Below are 23,125 nucleotides of genomic sequence, written 5' to 3'. Positions count from 1 at the left end.
CGTGTTGTCATAAGTTGTCACTTTTTTTAATCACGTTGGGTGTCTAATCCATTCGACACAACCTGAGCTTTCACGTTAAAAGTTAGACTTGTTAATATCGTTTATATTCTTAATGTATTTATATATATATATATTTTTATTGCATAATTAAAGATGAATTTTATATTAATAATATCATGTTTTTAAAGAAAAATATAATTTTTATATATTGTGTTATTATCTTAATGATTTTTGTATATATTTTATTAAATAATAAAAACGAATTTTATATCAATAATATCATATTTTTAGAAAAGAAGTTAATTCTTATATATTGTGTTGTTATCGTGAAATAATATTTTTCTATTATAAAATTTTAAAATTAAGATATACAACAGTTCATAAATAAATATTAGTTAAGCAAAAATTTTGCATAATAAAATTTTTAAAATATTTTTAATATGTGAGTGTGTTTAATGATAAACTTTTCATATATAAATAATTTGATGTTTGATTTATTCTTTTGAAAACATAAATAGCCACTTACCATACTGATTTGATTTAAACTAATAAGTCATATTTAAAAGATTATGTCCGCACACGCAGACAAAACACTTAATTTTATATATTAACCAAAGAACGGATGTCACATTTGTTTCAGAAAAAAGTCTTATCCTAGTCAAACGAACGTACTTCTTTCAGTACTGGTTATGTTTAAGTTCATAATTTAGATCGGATTTAAAGTACTTCCAAATTATTTTTTGAATAAAATTTTAATATTCTGAAATAGATCAAACTGATTCCCTTAAAAAAATGTAGAAAATATTTTGATTTCATTAGGTCGTATGAAGAAAGCATAACACTTTCATTAGGGTAGAAGTGAAAGTGTTCCTTAAACTGTCGTAAATTGTTAGTAAATATTTAAATGCAAATCTGAACGTTTTGAATTGCGACAATTTTGCTGGTTTCCAAAACCCAAAAATAAAATCCAAAATTTTTCATTTAAATGGGTATATATATATATATATATATTAGAATGTAAAGCATATTGCCGAAAAGGAGAAAATATAAAAAATCACATATTAAAAACACCCATATAAGTATAAAATGTTGAACTATATAAATCATATTATTCGTAAATGATTAATCAAACTAGTTTGGGTTATAAAAATATTTTTATTCCTACCGCCTCTTGTCAAAATCTACAATTTTTAATCATCTAGATAAGAGATATTACATTTACGCAATGTAGATGTGTAGGAAATGTTAAGAGGATAGTTTTTTTGTTTTGATAAATATGTGAATTTATCATTAGAAATGAAGCTGATTTGTACCCAAAAAAAGTTATGTAGATAAGCCGATCGATTGGTGCCAAAAAAGATAAAAACATTAAAGGACTTTCATGTTGGGATATGAGATCAGTAGATCACCTACCACTACTAAAAATTGCTTCTTCTTTTTTTTGACGTCGAAAGGCCCACTACTAAAAAAAAAAAATTGCTATAGCTGGCTGCCTAGCTCCTTTCATAGTACACACGATTAAACATATAGAAAAATTTCAACTACAACCCCAATAAAAAATATTTGTTTTCACGTCAAAAAACTCATTTTGCAAGCGGTCATCGATCAGGATTAGGGACGGACCTAGAGTTTTATTTTTCATGGGCACTTAGTGTAATATATATCTAGTTAAGGGACATATAAATAAAATTTGGACTAATTGCTTAAGGAAAATTAAAAAAGAAGGTGGGGCATGTCCGCATGGGTCACACCTTTGTTCAACCTACTTACGCCCCTGATCAGCGATTAAGTAGTTTTTTTTTTTGAGAAAGGATTGATTAGTTTTTTGGGTCAACAAGAATTGTGTAACTTATTTGCTTATATAATTGTATACGTAATACGGAGGTGATATTATTATTAACCCATATGACCTGTTCAAATTTCATTCCCGTTAATGCGTGGCCACTTTTTCTTATTGCCAAAAGTATCCATGTTTCGTTAATTAATTACATCAGAAATTATTAAGGAACTATCAAGAATAATAACACACTTCCGTAAGTGTGGTAAGATTTTTTTCCTAGCCTTGATTCACAAAACGTTATCTACCAGTCGAACAATATCATTGGACTATACCACTTCGTTTATTTCTCTTTTTGAAATAATATCTTTCTTTAGATAGAAAAAGAAAAAGAAATAATTTCTTTACAAAAAATATTTACTTCTATTAATCAACCCAATAATCAAAAATATAAATGTCGATTACAAGCTTAAATTGAATAACACAATACTAATTCAAACAATATTAGCATAAAAAGGAATATCATTCTGCATGTATATAATATGTTGGAAGATAATATTTGGTTAGTTATAAACATTGACGTTCGTAATAACTGCCAAAAAATCATTATCTGCTCATTGTAAAAAGTCATAACGATATGCAATAATGATGAATGCAGCCTCATCACCAAACTATCGGTCTTTTTCATAACGACCGAACATTTTATTTGATTTTTATAATTGAATTTTAAGGTATGCGATTAGAAGTGGTCGTTCACACGGTTGCGCTACAAGTCCCACAAAGCCTATTCATCTCAATTCTTTTTTATTTTAACTCACCACAAGTCTTAACCTTTGAATTAGTCAAAAGTCTTCCCTGAGTTCTTAATAAATAATTACGGCTTACACTTGTTTGACTTTCTTTTGTATTCTTTGCGAAGAAATAACAGCGCATGTATATATGTATTTTGTTTTATTTTATTGCAACATGTGTGTATATATATAGACAGAACAGGAACAAAAGCCATATCACTTTCTTTCTCATTTTCCCCTAATAGAGATAAGACTTGTGAAACCCTAAAAGTTGATATACATATCAGAAACTTAAAGAGGTTTAGCTAGTGAAAGTAATTAATGGCAATAAAAGAGAGATCATTAGAGGAGACACCAACATGGGCTGTTGCTGTTGTTTGCTTCGTTATTCTTTTCATCTCCATCTTGATCGAATATTTCTTGCACTTTATTGGTCATGTACGTATATTTCTTCTTCTCTTTTCCGTCTTTTTATTGTCCAAATCTTCATTTTTTTTTCTTTTCTTCTCTTCTCCAGATTATAAGAAAATATACAATAATTTCATTATAGAAGGCCTCCAAAGCTTATTACATAATTCTTTTATCTTAGAAAATCAAAATTTAGTTGGACGTTGCTCGTATAATCTCAACTTTTTCTTTTATCATTGTAGTGGTTTAAGAAGAAGCATAAGAAAGCTTTGTGTGAAGCTCTTGAAAAGGTTAAAGCAGGCAAGTTTAGTTATTCTTCTATAAAGATTATTATAATGAATTCTGATATGTCATTTTATATCACAATCTGATCAATCTTTCCCTATTCGTTTTTCAAACTAACTTTTGTTTTTGGTTTGCGATGAAAATAGAACTGATGCTACTGGGATTCATATCTCTTCTACTTGTTGTGTTACAAACACCAGTCTCCGAAATTTGCATCCCAAATAGAGCTGCTGCGACTTGGCATCCTTGTAGTAGGGCACAAGAGCTGGCTAAATATGGTCAAGATTATATCGACGATGGTCGCAAAATTCTTGAAGACTATGACTCCAACGACTTTTATAGTCCTCGTCGAAGTTTAGCCACCAAGGGTTATGACAAATGCGCAGAAAAGGCATGTTTTAATTACTGATTACTTTGTATCTTTTTAACGTTTCCTCCTTTTATTTAACAACTACTATCGGAATCTTATTATTATTTTATTGGTTGTGAATTATTATTTTCAGGGGAAAGTAGCATTAGTATCCGCGTACGGTATCCACCAGCTGCATATATTCATCTTTGTGCTCGCTGTTTTTCATGTTCTCTACTGTATTACAACCTATGCTTTGGGGAAGACCAAGGTGCATGATCTTTTCATACATTTTCACAAGTGCATATAATGTACTTATGCGTTTAGTTTTGTGATATGTAAATATATGTAATATGCAGATGAAGAAATGGAAATCATGGGAGAAAGAGACCAAAACAATTGAATACCAATATGCCAATGGTATGTTAGCCATTAATTATCTCATCGCTATAGAGTTTCTTTTGGCAGTAATATCCAAAGGAAATAAAAGCAAAACTCAGTCTATAAAGAAAATGAATATTGGTCGGATAAAATATTTTCGTGGGTGCTTGACTTTGGCAACTTACATAATCAAGTTGGTTTATTTAATTGATAAGTTGTTTTTTATTGATTTAAATAACCGGACTTGTCAGTGGAATATTCCGATGACACAACTCCTTTTGTTTGACTCATGAATAAACAATTTAACGAAAGAAAGTACCCTCACTTTTTAAATTAACCATATATATGTGCACTGTCCTCTAGTATTTAACTGATTGATTAAATATTGTAGATCCAGAGAGGTTCAGGTTTGCAAGAGACACATCGTTTGGACGTAGACATTTGAATGTATGGAGCAAGTCTTCTGTTACCCTCTGGATGGTAAGTTTTCAATTTATATATTTTATTTTAAAAAGTTCTATATTATTTTTTGCATTTTAAATTTGGTTAACAATAATAACAAAACTTATGGATAAATGGGGGTATGCAGACTTGTTTCTTCAGACAGTTCTTTGGATCAGTGACAAAGGTCGATTATCTTACACTAAGACATGGGTTTATCATGGTAAATAATATTACTAATTACTATATATATTATATATTGTTTAATTCCATAATCGAATTTTTAATTGAAAAAACTATATTAATCGAGTAAGGGATGATTGGTGCAGGCACATTTGCCAGCAGGAAGTGAAGCTCGTTTCGATTTCCAAAAATACATTCAAAGATCTTTGGAAGAAGATTTCAAGGTTGTTGTCGGTATAAGGTCAGTTTCTTTATATAAATTCATTATTATTTTTTTCAATAATCTAGTTTTCCATAATATTATAAATATCTGATTAAATTACTTGTTAACAACATCTTTGTGTGTGAATGAAAATGCAGCCCACTGATATGGTGCATCGCTGTCTTGTTCATATTGACTAATACACATGGTTGGTCCTAAATCTTTATCATTTCATTGAAATCACACAAATTATATGTCGACGAAAATGACATATATTAACTTTCATTTCTTTTTGGAAATTATAATAGGATGGGCTTCCTATCTTTGGCTGCCTTTCATCCCTTTGCTTGTAAGTAATTATATACACATTACTTCAAATTCAAAATTTTGAACTGGTGTATTATGCTCAGTTGGTTTTGTTTGGCAGTTGTGGTTGTGAACATATATTAATGATATTGATTAAATGGTTGGTATGTTTAATGAATTGAAGGTGATATTAGTAGTAGGAGCAAAACTTCAAGTAATAATATCAAAATTAGGACTAAGGATTCAAGATAAAGGAGATGTGGTTAAAGGAGCTCCGGTGGTTGAACCGGGTGATGATCTCTTTTGGTTTGGTCGTCCTCGTTTCATTCTCTTCCTCATTCACTTGGTTCTTTTCACGGTATAATTGGTTTACCCATATGTATTTCCTCTTTTTTTTTAAGTTTTAATTATAATTTTCCTAAAAACAATTGTTTAACGTATTTTTTACAGAATGCATTTCAACTTGCTTTCTTCGTTTGGAGCACTGTGAGAAAAAATCCATCTCTTTTCAAATAACCAAATAAAATTCATCTTAAAAAGGTGTTTTCATTAAATTAATTGATGACGGTTTTGTTATTAATTTTGCAGTACGAGTTCACACTTAAAAATTGCTTCCACCACAAAACGGAAGATATTACAATCAGGATCGTCATGGGGTCTGTTAACTTCCACAACTAGCTATTTATAATATATACAGAACTAATATATAATAAGTATGTTTTGTACCTTTACACTAAACTTTTCTTGTTGCATACGACAGGGTGTTAATACAAGTTCTATGCAGCTACATCACTCTACCTCTCTATGCTCTCGTGACTCAGGTATAGTCTAAGTTTCTAAACGTTTTGTTTGATACAGTTATGTACAACATAAATTGCTAAACGTGACTCAGATAGCTAAATTGCTAAACGTAGTGTTTGATACATGTCATGTACAATATAGTATGCACATATTCATATGATTGCTTCTTCTCATAAAAACTAACTTTTAGCAATGAGTGGTTAAACTCAATCTAATATATATATAAGATCATTAGGTCATAACTTATTTTCAGTGTGGCCTTTCTGATCTGCCATTTGAAATTTTGAATTTTGATATAATGTCAACATTTTAGACTTTTTCTTACTCCAAATTATTGTCGATAATAGATTGATACTTGTTCAATTCTCATATATATTTAATTATTACATATCAACTTGATATACGATTCTCTAACGCTAAACCGTGATTACAGATGGGAACTTCAATGAGGCCGACTATTTTCAACGACAGGGTAGCCAATGCATTGAAAAAATGGCACAACACGGCCAAGAAACATACTAAACATGGACATTCTGGGTCCAACACACCTAGCCGCCCTACCACGCCAACACATGGCATGTCACCAGTGCATCTCCTTCACAACTACCATAACCGCAGCCTTGACCAGCAAACTAGCTTCACTGCCTCTCCTTCTCCTCCTAGATTCTCTGATTACGGCGGCCAAGGCCATCAGCGTTTCTTCGATCCTGAATCCCAGAGTGTCTCTTGCCAACATGAGATCACAGATTCCGAAAACACCAATAGTCAGCATCCACATGCTGACACCACAAGTCCTGTTAGAGAAGAGAGAGAGATTACTGAGCATGTCAGGGTTGATCTGCCGGAGTTTACTTTCAAGAAATGATATGAGTTATATACTTTACTTGCTGTTTACTCTTTGTAAATGATTTAAAGTTTCGAATGGCATCTTCTCTCTCTAAATGGCCCAATATTAACTAATACTAGTATCTACATAAAAGATATGCACATCTTAAGCCCATCATGTCTTTGTATAGAGGCAAGCAAATGTCTTTTATAGTTTTCTGTAAAATTATCGCATATCATATTACATCACATAGATCGCTAACGGCCTAACTATATTCGAATTAATAACGGTTGGAATTAACTATTGTTAAAATGCTGAGCGTGTCTCTCGGTTGTTGAAAATTCTTTGCTGGCCTACTTTGACTGACATATCAGACAACTATACATTCATCATTCCCTAATGTCCAATCACAAGCGAAACAAAGACTAGTGTGGTCCATCTTCTTTAGTAATTACCCGCGCTACGCCGCGGAATTTTGTTTTACGTTAATTTTTTATTAAAATATGTTTAGTTTGGTATAAAATTTGATCACATATATAAAACCAAGATGTAAATGGAAAGTAAATATGTGTTCTATGATTTTATGTATGGATTCACTCTCATAAGGTGAATGCTTAAGATGGAAATTGAGTTCATAGATAGATAGATTTATTGAGTTCATAGATCAAGCTAAAACTCATTAACTCAATAGTATCCATGGTAAACTCAACCCAGAGCCGATCCTACTAATTAATGGGCTGGAAGCAAATCTAAAAAATGTGGCCTATTTATATTTAGTTTTATAAGAAGAAAAAGGAAATTTAAATAATATCAATATGTTATGTCGAACTCCTTACCTCCTCTGCACTAAAAATATGTTTTACCAGTTGACCTATTGAATTATTTATGTAATTTTGTGGCCGGTATTATTGATAATTTAGTGGCGGCCGGAAGCACCAGCTTCTCCCGTTTCTGTCCAAGGCCGCCTCTGACTCAACCTAAACGGACGTAATATATTATTTTCGTCATGTTTATAATATTAAGTTTTAGAAATAAGAGAAGGACTCAACAGTTTTTTGGTATACTTTATGTTTACAGTTTTGTTTATGATGATTATTTTTTTAAATCATCATTCCCTGAATTTAGTCATGATTTATAAAAAAAAAATTCTTTTATGTTATTCATCAATAAATCGCCGTGGTAATATAAACCACGTAATTTCTAATAGCAAAGTTTCTATGGCCTTAACCAATTCGCACTTTTGTTGGGGTCAAAAACGGTTACGACAAATTTAAACATTCAAAACGTTCGAAGAAGAAAATAAGAGTTTCTCCGAAGAGTACTTTTCGAAATAGATTCTTCCTTACGAAAAAGCTTGGCGGAAGAAAGAATCGAGATGTCCGACGAAAGCTCGAAACAGGTCGTTACGCAGCGACTGAACGTCCGTCCCGCTCGGTCGCTACGTAGCGACCGAGCGCTCGTCCCGCTCGGTCGCTACGTAGCGACCGAGCTCGAGCCAAAGCTCGGTCGCTACGTAGCGACCGAGCGATCGTCCCGCTCGGTCGCTACGTAGCGACCGAGCTCGAGCCAAAGCTCGGTCGCTACGTAGCGACCGAGCGATCGTCCCGCTCGGTCGCTACGTAGCGACCGAGCTCAGCCAAGCTCGGTCGCTACGTAGCGACCGAGCTCGAGCCAAAGCTCGGTCGCTACGTAGCGACCGAGCGATCGTCCCGCTCGGTCGCTACGTAGCGACCGAGCTCGAGCCAAAGCTCGGTCGCTACGTAGCGACCGAGCGATCGTCCCGCTCGGTCGCTACGTAGCGACCGAGCTCAGCCAAGCTCGGTCGCTACGTAGCGACCGAGCGACCGTCCTGCTCGGTCGCTACGTAGCGACCGAGCTCGAGCCAAAGCTCGGTCGCTACGTAGCGACCGAGCGATCGTCCCGCTCGGTCGCTACGTAGCGACCGAGCTCAAGCCGAAGCTCGGTCGCTACGTAGCGACCGAGCACTCGTTTCGCTCGGTCGCTACATAGCGACCGGGCTCGAGCCAAAGTTCGGTCGCTGTGTAGCGATTGAACCTTTCCGAACATCGATACGACACCAGTCTTTGCATTCTCGTCAAACCTTCGAATGCTATCTCTCGAAGACCGTAGCAAGCTCAGTCTATGTTTCCCGCTATTCTAATTCATCGATCAAACTTCGCGGATTAGAAACCGCGGAAAACTCGTAGTAAACGTGTCGAGTCGGAAGACGGCCCAAAGGGACCTAAAACACGACTCGAGGCCCATCCTACGGTTTTTTCCTAACCAAAAGCCCGTGAACCACAGCATGGTTCGCGCTTGGCCCGCGAAGAAGGATAAATGTCAAGTTTCCGCGGATAAATACGGAAGTTTTGAAGATAATTGTGAAGATCGGGAAAAATGGAATATCTCCGTTTTTATGCTATGACGGCTTAAGGGCAGAAGAGTAAAAGCGTAAACCGACCTTGGAGCTAGTATATAAGGAGTCCTAGGCGAGGAGCACAAGGGGGAACTTTTTCAGAGCAAACTTAGCACTTAGAGCGATTTAGGCAACTTTCCGTTTTTGTTATTTCGAGCTGCGACTCAATTAGGTTTAGCCGTCTTAGGGTTGCTAGAACTAGGAATCTCGCCGACAGCTCTCGAGCCCAGGCTTATACCTTGTTGTAACGCTCATACGCAGATTCGGAATAAGATCTACTTTGCTCTCTTTTCGATTTCTTATTTTTATCGTTGTTATTCTCGTGTTCTGATTGCTTGACGTGTGGTAATTAACAGATATCCGGGTCCTCTGGGAAACTAGGGTTTTCTTAGTTTCCTTATTTAAACGGAAATCGACAGTGCGAATTTCGGTTCCCACAGTTTGGCGCTAGAAGGAGGGGGACTTACGGATCAATCTAACCCGCAAAAACCACTCAACGATCAGGAAAGACATGCGAGGTTCGACGTGCGCGAATGTCATCTCATTCAGGGGGGGAGAAACGGTCGATCGAGCCAAACCTCGGAACGATCTCCTTGTTATCGAGTTGACAATTCGAGATATCGACGTCGCTAGAGTACTAATCGATACCGGAAGCTCGGCCGATATCATCTTCAAAGACACTCTTGAAAAGATGGGGATCAGTCAATCCGAGATCGCAAAATGCCCAAGCCCACTGCTAGGGCTTTCGGGGGAAACGACCATGGCCTACGGATCGATTAGACTCGCTGTCAAAGCCGGAACCGTGACAAACATCACAGAGTTTCTAGTCGTCGACCGCCCCGCATCTTACAACGTTATCATGGGGACGCCATGGCTGAACACCATGCGCGCAATCCCATCAACCTACCATCTTTGCCTCAAGTTCCCGACCCCTAACGGAGTCGAGGTAATCTGGGGAAATCCAAGAGTTTCTCAGGTCTGTTTCGCCGCGGAACTAAAACGAAAGAGACCGATCCTCGAAATTACTCCTAAGAAAGCGGAGAAAGAGACCTCCAGCAAAGATACGCGAAGTCAGGACTCAGCGGAATTCTTCTGGCAATCTCGTATCTTCGCAGCTCTAGACGAAAAACGCGAGCCAACTTGTGAACCCGTGGTAACGATCTGTCTCGACGAAGCCTTCCCAGAGCGCTGCGTCGAGATCGGAGCCAATCTCCACGAGCCTTTAAAGACAGAACTCATAACCTGTCTTAAAAAGAACCTTAATACTTTCGCGTGGGCTGCGGAAGATATGCCAGGAATTGACATTAACATAACATGTCACGAGCTGAACATCGACCCAACATTCAAACCCGTCAAACAGAAAAGACGGAAGCTGGGACCCGAACGTGCTACCGCAGTAAACGATGAGGTCGAAAAACTGCTTAAAGTTGGGTCGATAACGGAAGTAAGGTACCCCGACTGGCTCGCCAACCCCGTAGTAGTCAAAAAGAAAAACGGGAAGTGGCGAGTTTGCGTAGATTTTACCGACCTAAACAAGGCATGTCCAAAGGATAGCTTCCCTCTACCACATATCGATCGACTGGTAGAAGCGACGGCGGGCAACGAACTCCTATCCTTCATGGACGCTTTCTCAGGCTATAATCAAATTAGGATGAATCCCGACGATCGTGAGAAGACTGCGTTCATTACCGATCGCGGAACCTATTGCTATGAGGTAATGCCCTTCGGCCTCAAAAACGCTGGAGCAACTTACCAACGACTCGTGAACCGAATGTTCTCCAAACAACTCGGAAAAACGATGGAAGTTTATATCGACGACATGCTTGTCAAATCCCTCAAAGCAAGGGATCACGTGTCACATCTCGAAGAATGTTTCGCACAACTAAATTCCCATAACATGAAGCTCAACCCGACGAAATGCAGATTCGCCGTGGCATCAGGAGAATTCCTCGGCTACTTGGTCACCAACCGCGGTATCGAAGCAAATCCAAAACAGATCAACGCTCTAATCGAGATGGCTTCGCCAAAGAATAAACGGGAAGTCCAAAGACTGACCGGCAGAATCGCAGCACTTAACCGATTTATCTCACGATCAACAGATAAGTGCCTGCCCTTCTACGACGTCCTGCGAGGAAATAAAAAATTCGAATGGACGGAAGAGTGCGAAAACGCCTTCCAACAGCTGAAGCGTTATTTAGCTACTCCTCCAGTCCTCGCAAAACCCGTGGAAGGAGAGCCTTTGTTCTTGTACATCGCGGTATCGGCAACAGCCGTAAGCGGAGTCCTGATCAGGGAAGAACGCGGGGAGCAGAAACCTATTTTTTACATAAGCAAAACCTTGCTGGATGCCGAATCTAGGTATCCGTTGATGGAAAAATTGGCATGCGCGGTCGTAACATCGGCCCGAAAACTACGACCATATTTCCAATCCCACACGATTGTTATCCTCACGACTTTTCCCTTACGGACAATTTTGCATAGCCCAAGTCAATCAGGCCGATTGGCGAAGTGGGCGGTCGAATTGAGCGAGTATGACATCGAATACCGACCAAGGACGAGCGCAAAATCACAGGTGCTCGCGGACTTTTTGGTCGAACTTCCAACAGGAGCAATAACCAACGAGGAACCAAATTCCACCTGGCTCCTCCACGTCGACGGATCTTCATCCAAGCAAGGATCGGGTATCGGGATCCGTCTCACATCTCCAACAAGCGAGATCCTGGAACAATCGTTCCGACTGGAATTCCATGCCTCAAACAACGAGGCCGAATACGAAGCATTGATCGCAGGTCTACGTTTGGCTCGCGGCTTAAAAATACGCAATCTCCACGCTTACTGCGACTCCCAATTAGTGGCCAGTCAATTCAGCGGAGAATATGAAGCCAGAGACGAACGGATGGACGCGTACCTCAAACTGGTCCAAGGTCTAGCTCAAGACTTCGACTGATTCGCCCTTACCCGGATCCCCCGCTCCGAGAACGTCTAGGCGGACGCCCTCGCGGCCTTAGCATCAAGTTCCGATCCAGGACTCAAAAGAGTAATTCCGGTCGAGTTCATCGAACATCCGAGTATCGGACCCCCAGTCATTGTCAATCTCATAGAGGGTCAAGACGACGAGGAAGAAGAGATTACGATACCACCACCATCAGAGCAATCCGATTACGGTTGTGATACCCCATGGCTTCAGACGATTCGAGACTACATTATCGACGGGCAACTGCCCGCCGAAAAATGGTCAGCTCGCAAGATCCGAACACAGGCCGCACGCTACGTAACAGTAGACGGCGAAATCTACAAGTGGAGATTCTCCGGACCGCTCCTGACGTGCCTGGAAGGGGAAAAGGCGAGGAAAGTAATGGAGGAAATACATTCCGGCTCATGCGGCAACCATTCCGGCGGAAGATCACTAGCCGTGAAAATTAAACGCCACGGGTACTATTGGCCAACAATGATCGGAGATTGCGAAAAATTCGCACGAAAATGCGAAAAATGCCAAAGGCATGCGCCAACTATCCGACAACCCGCCGAAGTTCTTTCCTCCATCACGTCGCCTTATCCCTTTATGCGCTGGGCCATGGATATTGTCGGACCTCTGCATAATTCAAAGCAAAAGCGTTTCCTTCTAGTCCTTACCGATTTCTTCTCAAAATGGGTAGAGGCGGACTCGTACGCAAGTATAAAAGACGTCCAAGTCGAGAATTTCGTATGGAAAAACATCATCTGTAGGCATGGAGTTCCTTACGAAATCGTAACCGATAACGGGTCTCAATTTATTTCCACCCGATTCGAGGCATTCTGCGAAAAGTGGAAGATACGACTCAACAAGTCAACTCCCAGATATCCGCAGTGCAACGGACAGGCTGAAACAATCAACAAGACCATTCTCGACGGACTGAAGAAACGCTTGGAGGCCAAAAAAGGTAGATGGGCCGACGAACTCGAGGGAGTCCTCTGGTCTCACCGTACCACCCCAAGGCGAGCAACGGGAGAAACTCCCTTCGCCTTGGTATACGGCGCGGAGTGCATGATTCCCGCAGAAGTAGAATTTCCCGGTGTTCGAAGAAGGTTCTTACCCGAACGAGAGGAACTCAACAATGCTATGCTCTTGGACGATCTCGACCTCATTAACGAACGCCGGGATCGAGCGCTCATCCGAATTCAAAACTACCAGCACGCCGCTGCGAGATACTATAACTCCAACGTACGGAACCGAAGGTTCAATCAGGGAGATCTGGTCCTTCGCAAAGTCTTCCAAAACACCGCTGAACGAAACGCGGGAAAACTCGGAGCAAACTGGGAAGGTCCCTATAAAATCGAAAAAGTCGTCCGACCAGGTTCTTACGAAATAGCCAACATGCAGGGCATAAAAATCCCTAGAACCTGGAATGCGATGCATCTCAAAAAATACTATCACTAAACGAACCAACTCGCAATCACTGAACTACGAGACGGCTTGATCTCCGCAAGGAGTACGTAGGCAGTTTGCCGAAAGGCAAATTCAGCTGTCCTCCCTTATTAAAAAGGGGGGAGTGGGTACGTATACTCGTATACTCCCAAAAAATCGAAAAACTTCTTACCGCACTTTTGGTGTTTTCGACTTATCAAAACATCCTCACCCGCGAAATCGCAACGAGGTCTTCGGAAATTGGTCGGCCGCTTGGGAGAATCGAACCTTTAGCATCGCGAGACGTCGCAAAAGATGCCTCAAAATTGATTTCTTCCGAGCAAACGAAATCTCCGCAAAAAGACACATATATGCACACATTAACATTTATTTTGCGCAAATTAATCAAAACAACGGCACACGCCACCAAGTCCGATGCTGATCACATCGAACTCACAAACGTCCTAAACAGACATAGCCATCTCATGGAGATGACTCTCTTACATCCGACACAAGGATAATAGCGCTATAAAAGAAATCCGAAATTTTGGTCTAGCACTTCCGGTCTCCGGAGAGATGCTCGATTCGTATCAAACAAGTCGTATAAGCCGAGAACTTTTCGCGGACTTTACATCGATACGAATCAGGAAGAAATCGCGACAGGAAAAACGATAGCCGGTTAGTCACCGCACAATCCTTAAACCGAAAGTAAACCTAGGTCTTGCCCTAAACCCAGCGCACTGGTCTCTAACATCTCAAAGGCATGATATCAAAAGATAAGAGATTCTTAAACCACGCCTCTATGTTTACGTTCGATACCTTCAGCGCCCCCGCAGAGTTCACATCTCGCGGAAGAACTCTCGAAACAGGTCTCGAATAAAACATTTCACAATCGAAGAAGGATATGAGACGACAACTCATCACCTTCCTCCCCACTATTCACAAATTCATAAAAAACGTTATCCGATTATCATACCATAAAGCCGCGGAGCGGCAGGGATTCAAAGCCACACACGGCCAGTCCCGAAATACAAACAAGGCCGTTCAAGGCCGAAGCATAAAAGACATAAAAAAAAAAAAACAAATCTCTCGCAAGAGATCTAACCCAAGTCACCCTCAGAACTTACGCTCCCTCTTCACCCGCCGCCTCGTCCGAGCCTGGAGCCACGTCGCTTCCGTTCTCTCCGACCATCGGATCTTTCCCCTCTGGGTCTTCTGGACACGTCGGAAGGAAGCAAGCGGATTTTAGGTCGGCCAGGATGAGATCGAAATCGCCATCCTCGGCCGCCATATCTCCCTTGCAGCCGGACAGTCGGGCCTCTTCGGCCTCCAAGGTCGGGGGAGTCTCACTTTGGAGCGACCGAACCACGGCCATCCCGCCCTCGATCGTCGCCAAAGCGAAATCCCTGCACCGGATACGCTCAAGGGAACCCAGGGAAGCAGAAATCTTCGCCAAGCGAGCCTGAAACTCCGCACGAAGGGCATCCGTAGCCTCTTGGATCCCGCGGCGCGCTAGTCCAGCGTCACTCTCGATCTGACGCTGGAGTCGACGCACCTCCGAGGATTTGGCCTTCCTGGTTTTCTTTTCCTTAAGCAAGGAACTCGCCGTCTTCCCGAGGTCCCTCTCAAGCTCTCCTATCGCAACCTCGAGCTTCGACACTTTCGCAGAGTGAGAGTCCTCGACAGCCGTCAACATAGCCTCGGTTTCGGACCATCTGCCCTGAAGCTCCACCAACTCCCCGGAAAGACGACTGGTCTCAGAACCACATTCGCTGATCATCCCATCGATCAACGATATGAACTGCGAACAAAAAAAATTCTTAAGACTAAGTCCATGAAAAGAATGCACGACAGACGATCGAGAATTCAAACAAGAAACAAACCTTTCCGCGAAGTCCCGACGCTAGGCTCGACCCACCTCGCTGCGAAGTCTCCCCGTCACCGTTCTTGGCCAGTTTCCTCTTCCGACTCTTAGGCTGAGTAGCCTGGACAGCGCTAGGAGCACGCAATGCCAGAACGATTTCTTTTCTGGCTGGAGGCGGAGGCATAGAGTCAGCGGCCTTCTCTTTGTCCTCGACGAGGATCGGAGTCGTGGAAGATCCCGCAGGTAGGACTTGCGGGAAAGAGCCGCGAAGCCGGTCCCGTGACACGGGGCAACGACCTGCGCGGAGGAAGACGGGAACTCGGAGCCAGTCTGAGCCAATTCTTTCTCGGCTTGGCGACGAACTAGTTTCTCTCGGAAAGAAAGATGACCGGCAACACAAGCCGGCACTTCCGCCGGAGAAGTTGGAACCGGAGCCAGAGAGGTGGCCTCACCCATCTCGACGTCGGAATCCTTCTTATCACCTTGGGAGGAAGACATGTTGAAAGGAAAGTTATGAAACTAGAGAGGTTTTGAAGAAAATGAAGGAGGAAAGGTGTGAAGAGAATGAATGACAAGAGCTCACTACTTATAGAAGTATGGGTTCGGAATGTCGCCTCGACAACTTTTTTCCGCGGAGTTTTAACTGTAAATTTCGTCCAATACACTTAACCTTGTCAAAGTCATCTATCCGCCCGCTAGAGTCACAACTCTAACGGGCTGGGGGGCTAACTGTTGGGGTCAAAAACGGTTACGACAAATTTAAACATTCAAAACGTTCGAAGAAGAAAATAAGAGTTTCTCCGAAGAGTACTTTTCGAAATAGATTCTTCCTTACGAAAAAGCTTGGCGGAAGAAAGAATCGAGACGTCCGACGAAAGCTCGAAACAGGTCGTTACGCAGCGACTGAACGTCCGTCCCGCTCGGTCGCTACGTAGCGACCGAGCGGGACGGACGTTCGTCGCTGCGTAGCGACCGAGCGGGACGGACGTCGTCGCTGCGACCGAGCGGGACGAGCGCTCGGTCGCTACGTAGCGACCGAGCTCGAGCCAAAGCTCGGTCGCTACGTAGCGACCGAGCGATCGTCCCGCTCGGTCGCTACGTAGCGACCGAGCGATCGTCCCGCTCGGTCGCTACGTAGCGACCGAGCGATCGTCCCGCTCGGTCGCTACGTAGCGACCGAGCTCAGCCAAGCTCGGTCGCTACGTAGCGACCGAGCGATCGTCCCGCTCGGTCGCTACGTAGCGACCGAGCTCGAGCCAAAGCTCGGTCGCTACGTAGCGACCGAGCGATCGTCCCGCTCGGTCGCTACGTCGCGACCGAGCTCGAGCCAAAGCTCGGTCGCTACGTAGCGACCGAGCAGGACGGTCGCTCGGTCGCTACGTAGCGACCGAGCGATCGTCCCGCTCGGTCGCTACGTAGCGACCGAGCTCAGCCAAGCTCGGTCGCTACGTAGCGACCGAGCGATCCGTCCTGCTCGGTCGCTACGTAGCGACCGAGCTCGAGCCAAAGCTCGGTCGCTACGTAGCGACCGAGCGATCGTCCCGCTCGGTCGCTACGTAGCGACCGAGCTCAAGCCGAAGCTCGGTCGCTACGTAGCGACCGAGCACTCGTTTCGCTCGGTCGCTACATAGCGACCGGGCTCGAGCCAAAGTTCGGTCGCTGTGTAGCGATTGAACCTTTCCGAACATCGATACGACACCAGTCTTTGCATTCTCGTCAAACCTTCGAATGCTATCTCCGAAGACCGTAGCAAGCTCAGTCTATGTTTCCCGCTATTCTAATTCATCGATCAAACTTCGCGGATTAGAAACCGCGGAAAACTCGTAGTAAACGTGTCGAGTCGGAAGACGGCCCAAAGGGACCTAAAACACGACTCGAGGCCCATCCTACGGTTTTTTCCTAACCAAAAGCCCGTGAACCACAGCATGGTTCGCGCTTGGCCCGCGAAGAAGGATAAATGTCAAGTTTCCGCGGATAAATACGGAAGTTTTGAAGATAATTGTGAAGATCGGGAAAAATGGAATATCTCCGTTTTTATGCTATGACGGCTTAAGGGCAGAAGAGTAAAAGCGTAAACCGACCTTGGAGCTAGTATATAAGGAGTCCTAGGCGAGGAGCACAAGGGGGAACTTTTTTCAGAGCAAACTTAGCACTTAGAGCGATTTAGGCAACTTTCCGTTTTTGTTATTTCGAGCTGCGACTCAATTAGGTTTAGCCGTCTTAGGGTTGCTAGAACTAGGAATCTCGCCGACAGCTCTCGAGCTCAGGCTTATACCTTGTTGTAACGCTCATACGCAGATTCGGAATAAGATCTACTTTGCTCTCTTTTCGATTTCTTATTTTTATCGTTGTTATTCTCGTGTTCTGATTGCTTGACGTGTGGTAATTAACAGATATCCGGGTCCTCTGGGAAACTAGGGTTTTCTTAGTTTCCTTATTTAAACGGAAATCGACAGTGCGAATTTCGGTTCCCACAACTTTGATATGTTCTAACTACAGGTTTCTTGCTTAAACGTACAATCGTTCTTTGATATGTTTTAATAGCAAAGTTTTTTGGCCTTAACCAATTCGTACTCGATTTAAAAGACAAGCATAACCGGTTAATATCAGATTAAAATCGTTCTCTCCGGATCCAATCGTAGCATACTAATATCACCGATTACCAGGACTGTCAAAACATTCTTAAACCGGAATTAGATTCGAACCGAACTCATATCCGAGAACTGCTAGAATCCTAGAAGTCCAAACAAATGCTGGAGAAGAACTCGACGCCGACGAACCCGGAGAGTCTGAAGAAGAACTCGACGCAGACGAGCTCAAAGAGTTTTTGGAGATCCGGAGGGAGAGTGCCGCGGATCCCCTTCTGTTTGAGCTAGATCCTCGTGATGCGGCTGCTAAAAAAAAAGCATTACCACAGGAGTTGAGAAGCCGTATCTTTCCATAAGCATATTGTTGTTCTGGCCTGGCATGTAGTTAATGGTCATCTGCGAAAAAAAACATTAAATTTAAAATCTTTCAATAGATAAAGCAGTTAAGTGAAGGCTGACATGCTTATTGGAACATTTTGAGTCCCTTACTTACCTCTTCGCCTTTCTTAATTGCCTGACCAGCATTTGACATAACCTCAAGGATACGATCTTTGGGACGCCAATGTAGGAAACAGTTCGGTTCAAATGAATGGTTCAGCATGTCTGCAGAGAAGATGATTAAACCCGCTTAGAACTGTAAGATTGTAACACTTAATAAAAATAACCAACACTTACCAGCATAAGGAATCATCATGTTCAAGTCTTGAACCAACGCACCGACCCTAGTTTTCATACTAATGCATCTTGTCTGCGCGATACTAACCGTCCATATAAATCTTTCAGCATCTTCAGCAAGCCTTTTGATCTTGAGAGGAACACCTGAATGCTGTTTTTGAAATATATTTTTTGTCAATGAACAAAACATAAAACAGACATAACCACAATTGTCTAAGATATGTTTTACCCAATTATTTTCCCAAAATTCAAGGACTCGTTTCTGTTGTTGTCTAATAGTTGAAACAGGATGAGGATCTTGTAGCTCCGCAAGGTCTTCCTATAGCAAACAAGAAAAACACACAGAATTAATATATCACCAATGCATACAACAATGATAAGACTCAATCAAACCTCAGTAGCTAGAAGCAAGCTGCTACACTCATCAGCAGCAGGCAGAAAATCTCCATAGAGTTTCCAGAAATGATCTTCGCGATCAAAAGAGAATAGCAAAAGACACGCTAACCTGAGATCCCAATCTTTCTGTAAACAAAAAAAAAAAAGATGACAACTTTTAGAGTAGTTATTACCTCAGGATCAGTTGAGTTGATGATATCGAAAATGGGATGACCAATAGGAACAATGTCAGGGAAAAACATCCCTGTCGGATTGTTATCATCAATTCATGAGGAATCTCCATTATCACCTGACACAAGAAGAAACATTTGAAAAATGCAAGAACTTGTGAACTTTAAAGGATACTAAGAAGACAGACTCTAGCACGACGGCGAGGTTCAATATCTTTAGAAGCATAGACACCATTACCATCAGGGCCTTCCTTAAACTCTCACTCTTCGAACATATCCAATCTTGTAGAAATCCGGATCTGCTGGCTCCAGCTAAGTCAAAACAAGCTCTAAAGTTACAAACTTTTCGAACGAACCTTAAGATACTGTTTCATCCTTTACCTCAGACAAGGAGGATTCTTCAGAAGCAGGGACTGAAACAGAGGGAAAGGTTGTGTCTCGAGAGAAGCAACTTAGATACTATATTGTTTTGTCTCTCTCTTAAGAAACTGCTTCTGGGTCTTGGTGCTGACACAGTTCCGCTGCAGAAACCCTTTTGTCCGGACGGAAAATTATGAGGTACTTAGACAATTGTAGAATAGGGAGAGTACATAGAGAGAGAGAGAATAAAGAACCTGAGGTTTGGAGATGAAGGCGTTGATCAGAGATGAGATCTGAAGAGGAGGAGGACAAAGATATGAGAACTGAAGCCTCCACGGCTCAAAAGAAACATACTTGTGGCTCCACCAGTCCATGTTTGAGGGAGAAATCGAGTAAGGAGAGGAGGAGGAGGAGGAGATGAGATCTGTAGACTCCACGACTCAAAAGAACTGACTTGTTCATCCAAGCCTCAAATGAACCCATGTGTATTATCAAAATGATTAGATTGGTTCCTCAACTGATGACATGTCAATTAACCAAACCTAATTATTGTGTTGATTACAAATATTTGTTCATAATTAATAAAATTGATTCCCAGAGAAAAAAATAAAAAATATTTATCTCTCTATTTCCTTTTTGTTTTCATAATTACTTTATTTTTTAGATGAAATTTTAAATTTATTCATTCCTACAGAAAATTAACATTTATAGAAAGAATAGTGTGACTATTTTACTCTATTAGAGCATTTCCAATGGAAAACAAAAAAAATTTCTATAATTTACACAAAAATATAGTACATTTATTATAGAGTTGAATTTTTTCTAATAGTTCACTCTATAATAAATTTATTATATAATAGAGTGAACTATAGAGTAATATTGTTTTTTCACTCTATATTTAGAGTAAAAAACAATATTACTCTATATTTCACTATATTATAGAGTAATTTTATTATAAATTAACTCTATTATAAAGTGAATATTTGAGCAAATTTAATTTTATAATAAAATTATTCTATTTTAGAATAAAATATAAAGTAATTTTTTTGTGTACTATTGGAGATAGTCTTAGGCTATGATCGGTAAAGAAAAAGACTAAAAAAGGGTGCCAAAACTAAAATGTGTGAAAAAACCACTGTTGTAAGAGACCTGCATATTTGTGGCCGGGCTTGTACTTGAGTGATGAGATTCGATTTCGCATGGCCTTGTCGATTACAGTGCACATAGAATTTGTTGTCATACAACTTGTATGGTTTTCATAATTACTTTACCACCCAAGATTCATTAAGATGGATAGATGTTCAATGAAGTGGTATGATTTTTCTACAAGTCTATATAAAGTATATTTTGAGAGTAGAAAGAGTATAATTGCTCGTTTTTATTTTCTTTGCACTTCTATATATGACATATATATGCTTATTGATACATATATACGCTGTTATATTTTTCTTTTTTTGAAAAAAAAAAAAAAAAAAAAAAAAAAAAAAAGAAAAAATACGCTGTTATATTAAGAAGAGAAAATTTTCTTTACAAAAAGAAAAAAGTTCAGGCTATATACATAATACCCAGGTTCTAAAACGCGGCCGCACCGCCCGATTAAGCGGCGGGGAAACGCTAGGCGGAGGTTGAGCGAGGCGATTTCGTCTTGTTCGGCCAATAACTCGGAGTCGTCAAAAAAAAATTAAGTTTTTGAGGTTTTGAGCTTATAATCGAGTTCTAGATGTTAAATCTATAAGTATTAAGTATAAACATCAAGAAAAACGCAAAAGAAACGGATGAAATCGGTGGAACAAAGCTGTGGCGACTCTGCAATTAAGTTTACGAAACCCTAAAACATATTGGGGAAGAAGATGATTAAATTTACAACTATGCCATTAATGAAAAAAACAAAAAAAAATAGCAAAAAACGGAGACAGGTATCGAACTCCCGAACTGTCATTTATATTTAAGCTTCAGAAACCACTTTGCCATAGATAATATCAATACCAGAAACGGAAATCACATATTCATATCTATAATTTACCAGAAAATTAAATACTCATTAAAAATTAATCCCCGATTAATCAGCGATTAATCTCCGATTTTTCTCCAACTCGCTAGGCCCAGACCGACCGCCCGACTCACGCCTAGCGCGATTCCGAACATGGCATAATACATTGTAATGTGATTGTGTCATACAGTCTCACACGTGGTTGGATGTATGCTTGGAATAGTCACAGCCGCTGCAGGCTAAACTTTTCCTAGGGGTTCTTTCTCCTAGTATTTAATAACTAGATTTCTGTTTTAATATGCATTTCCTATTTCTCAGATGTAATATAAATTAATTAATTAATTAGAACATCTCTAAACCTACCGTAAAATTTAATGCAAAATAGAGTGGAAAATACAGTCATGAACAAATAAAAAAATGATTACTGAGTTGTTGGAGATGATCTCATCATACTATATAAAAAAAAGCTAAATTATAGCTTTTCTAGAGATGCCACATGAGCAAAATAATCCTCACCTATCAAACTGCCATGTCATTTGGAAAAAACTATTGCCCATGTTCCTTGATTTATATCACGTAACATCACTGAATATCCCACTCTGACCAGTCCGAACGCTATAAAACCAAAGAAAAATATATAATAGGCTGCAAAAATATTTGCCGGTGGGCCAAGTAAAGAAAAATCTCGCAGCCCAAAAATATTCTCATCCAAAAAGAATTAGAAATAGATGTCATTTGGAAAATAATTACCTAACACACGACTTTTGATATTTCTAGAAATTTCAAATTTGTAACTGCTAATTTATTAATAGAATCATATATCTATATTGAATTATGTTCTATTTTAAATCATTAGACTTTAAGAGTAAATAAATTATTAATTTATAATATATATTAGTTCATAACTTTATATTATAGCTATAAATAAAGAGAAAATAACCGGAGAGGGTGAAGAAGCTCATGTAAAATTATGTAATTAAAATGGTAAAATAGTGAGTATGATGAGGTGAATCTAAGAAAATTTGCTGTACAAATTATGGTGCTTTCTTCGTCCACTATAATGATTTAAAATAAAATATATATTCACATAAATAAGTCAATATTTGTTTTTTTTTTTTTGGTAAGATGTTAAGATTATCATTTTCTGAAAGGTTACACTGTTGATTTTAAACAACTTATTACAGCAAGGAAACAAAAACAACCAACAACAACTCAAGTTAAAAAAGCATTAAGGAGGTCTTATACAAGAAAGATAAAAAAAAGTAGAGAAGAGGAGAAAGAAGAACTTGCCGGGTAAGAGAGGAGACGGTCACACATCATCATACAGTCGAGAGAGGCAAGGATGACTGATGAAGGTGAGGAGACAGCTGTGAACACACGAGCATTACGCTCTTTCCACAGCAGGTAGATGGTTGACTGAAAGTAGAGCTTGATGACTGGAGTAGCATGCGCATCTGCGTTGACGCAAGGTTGATTGATCCAGGCTGCAATAGAGTGTAGATCTGCCGGAGGAGAAATCCAAACTTCAGCAG

The 23,125-nt window shown here is 40.5% G+C and overlaps 1 protein-coding gene and 1 pseudogene across 1 annotated transcript; one reads left to right on the top strand and one right to left on the bottom strand.

Annotated features, from left to right (window-relative positions):
* Positions 1–316: 316 nt before the first annotated feature.
* Positions 317–6,924, top strand: LOC103865706 (MLO-like protein 12). Its single transcript, XM_009143544.3, has 15 exons — positions 317–3,006; positions 3,219–3,276; positions 3,408–3,652; positions 3,765–3,881; positions 3,970–4,030; positions 4,383–4,471; positions 4,581–4,655; positions 4,762–4,856; positions 4,976–5,025; positions 5,126–5,166; positions 5,308–5,481; positions 5,574–5,609; positions 5,712–5,779; positions 5,884–5,944; positions 6,358–6,924. The coding sequence occupies exons 1-15, from the start codon at positions 2,890–2,892 to the stop codon at positions 6,787–6,789; spliced, it is 1,719 nt and encodes a 572-aa protein (XP_009141792.1). The 5' UTR covers positions 317–2,889; the 3' UTR covers positions 6,790–6,924.
* Positions 6,925–17,921: 10,997 nt separating this feature from the next.
* On the bottom strand, positions 17,922–20,910 carry LOC103865705 (annotated as a pseudogene).
* Positions 20,911–23,125: the final 2,215 nt, after the last annotated feature.

Source organism: Brassica rapa, chromosome A04, assembly GCF_000309985.2.
Source record: "Brassica rapa cultivar Chiifu-401-42 chromosome A04, CAAS_Brap_v3.01, whole genome shotgun sequence".
NCBI lineage: Eukaryota > Viridiplantae > Streptophyta > Magnoliopsida > Brassicales > Brassicaceae > Brassica > Brassica rapa.
Note: the sequence above shows the minus strand (reverse complement) of the source record. Positions and strands in the feature narration are given on the sequence as shown.

What these genes read in the sequence shown, in the direction of transcription:
- LOC103865706 (XM_009143544.3), top strand. Translation starts at nt 2,890, where the DNA reads ATGGCAATAAAAGAGAGATCATTAGAGGAGACACCAACATGGGCTGTT. An exon ending in TGAATACCAATATGCCAATG is followed by an intron (nt 4,031 to 4,382) that starts GTATGTTAGCCA and finishes TAAATATTGTAG; the next exon opens with ATCCAGAGAGGTTCAGGTTT. An exon ending in CTTCTGTTACCCTCTGGATG is followed by an intron (nt 4,472 to 4,580) that starts GTAAGTTTTCAA and finishes GGGGGTATGCAG; the next exon opens with ACTTGTTTCTTCAGACAGTT.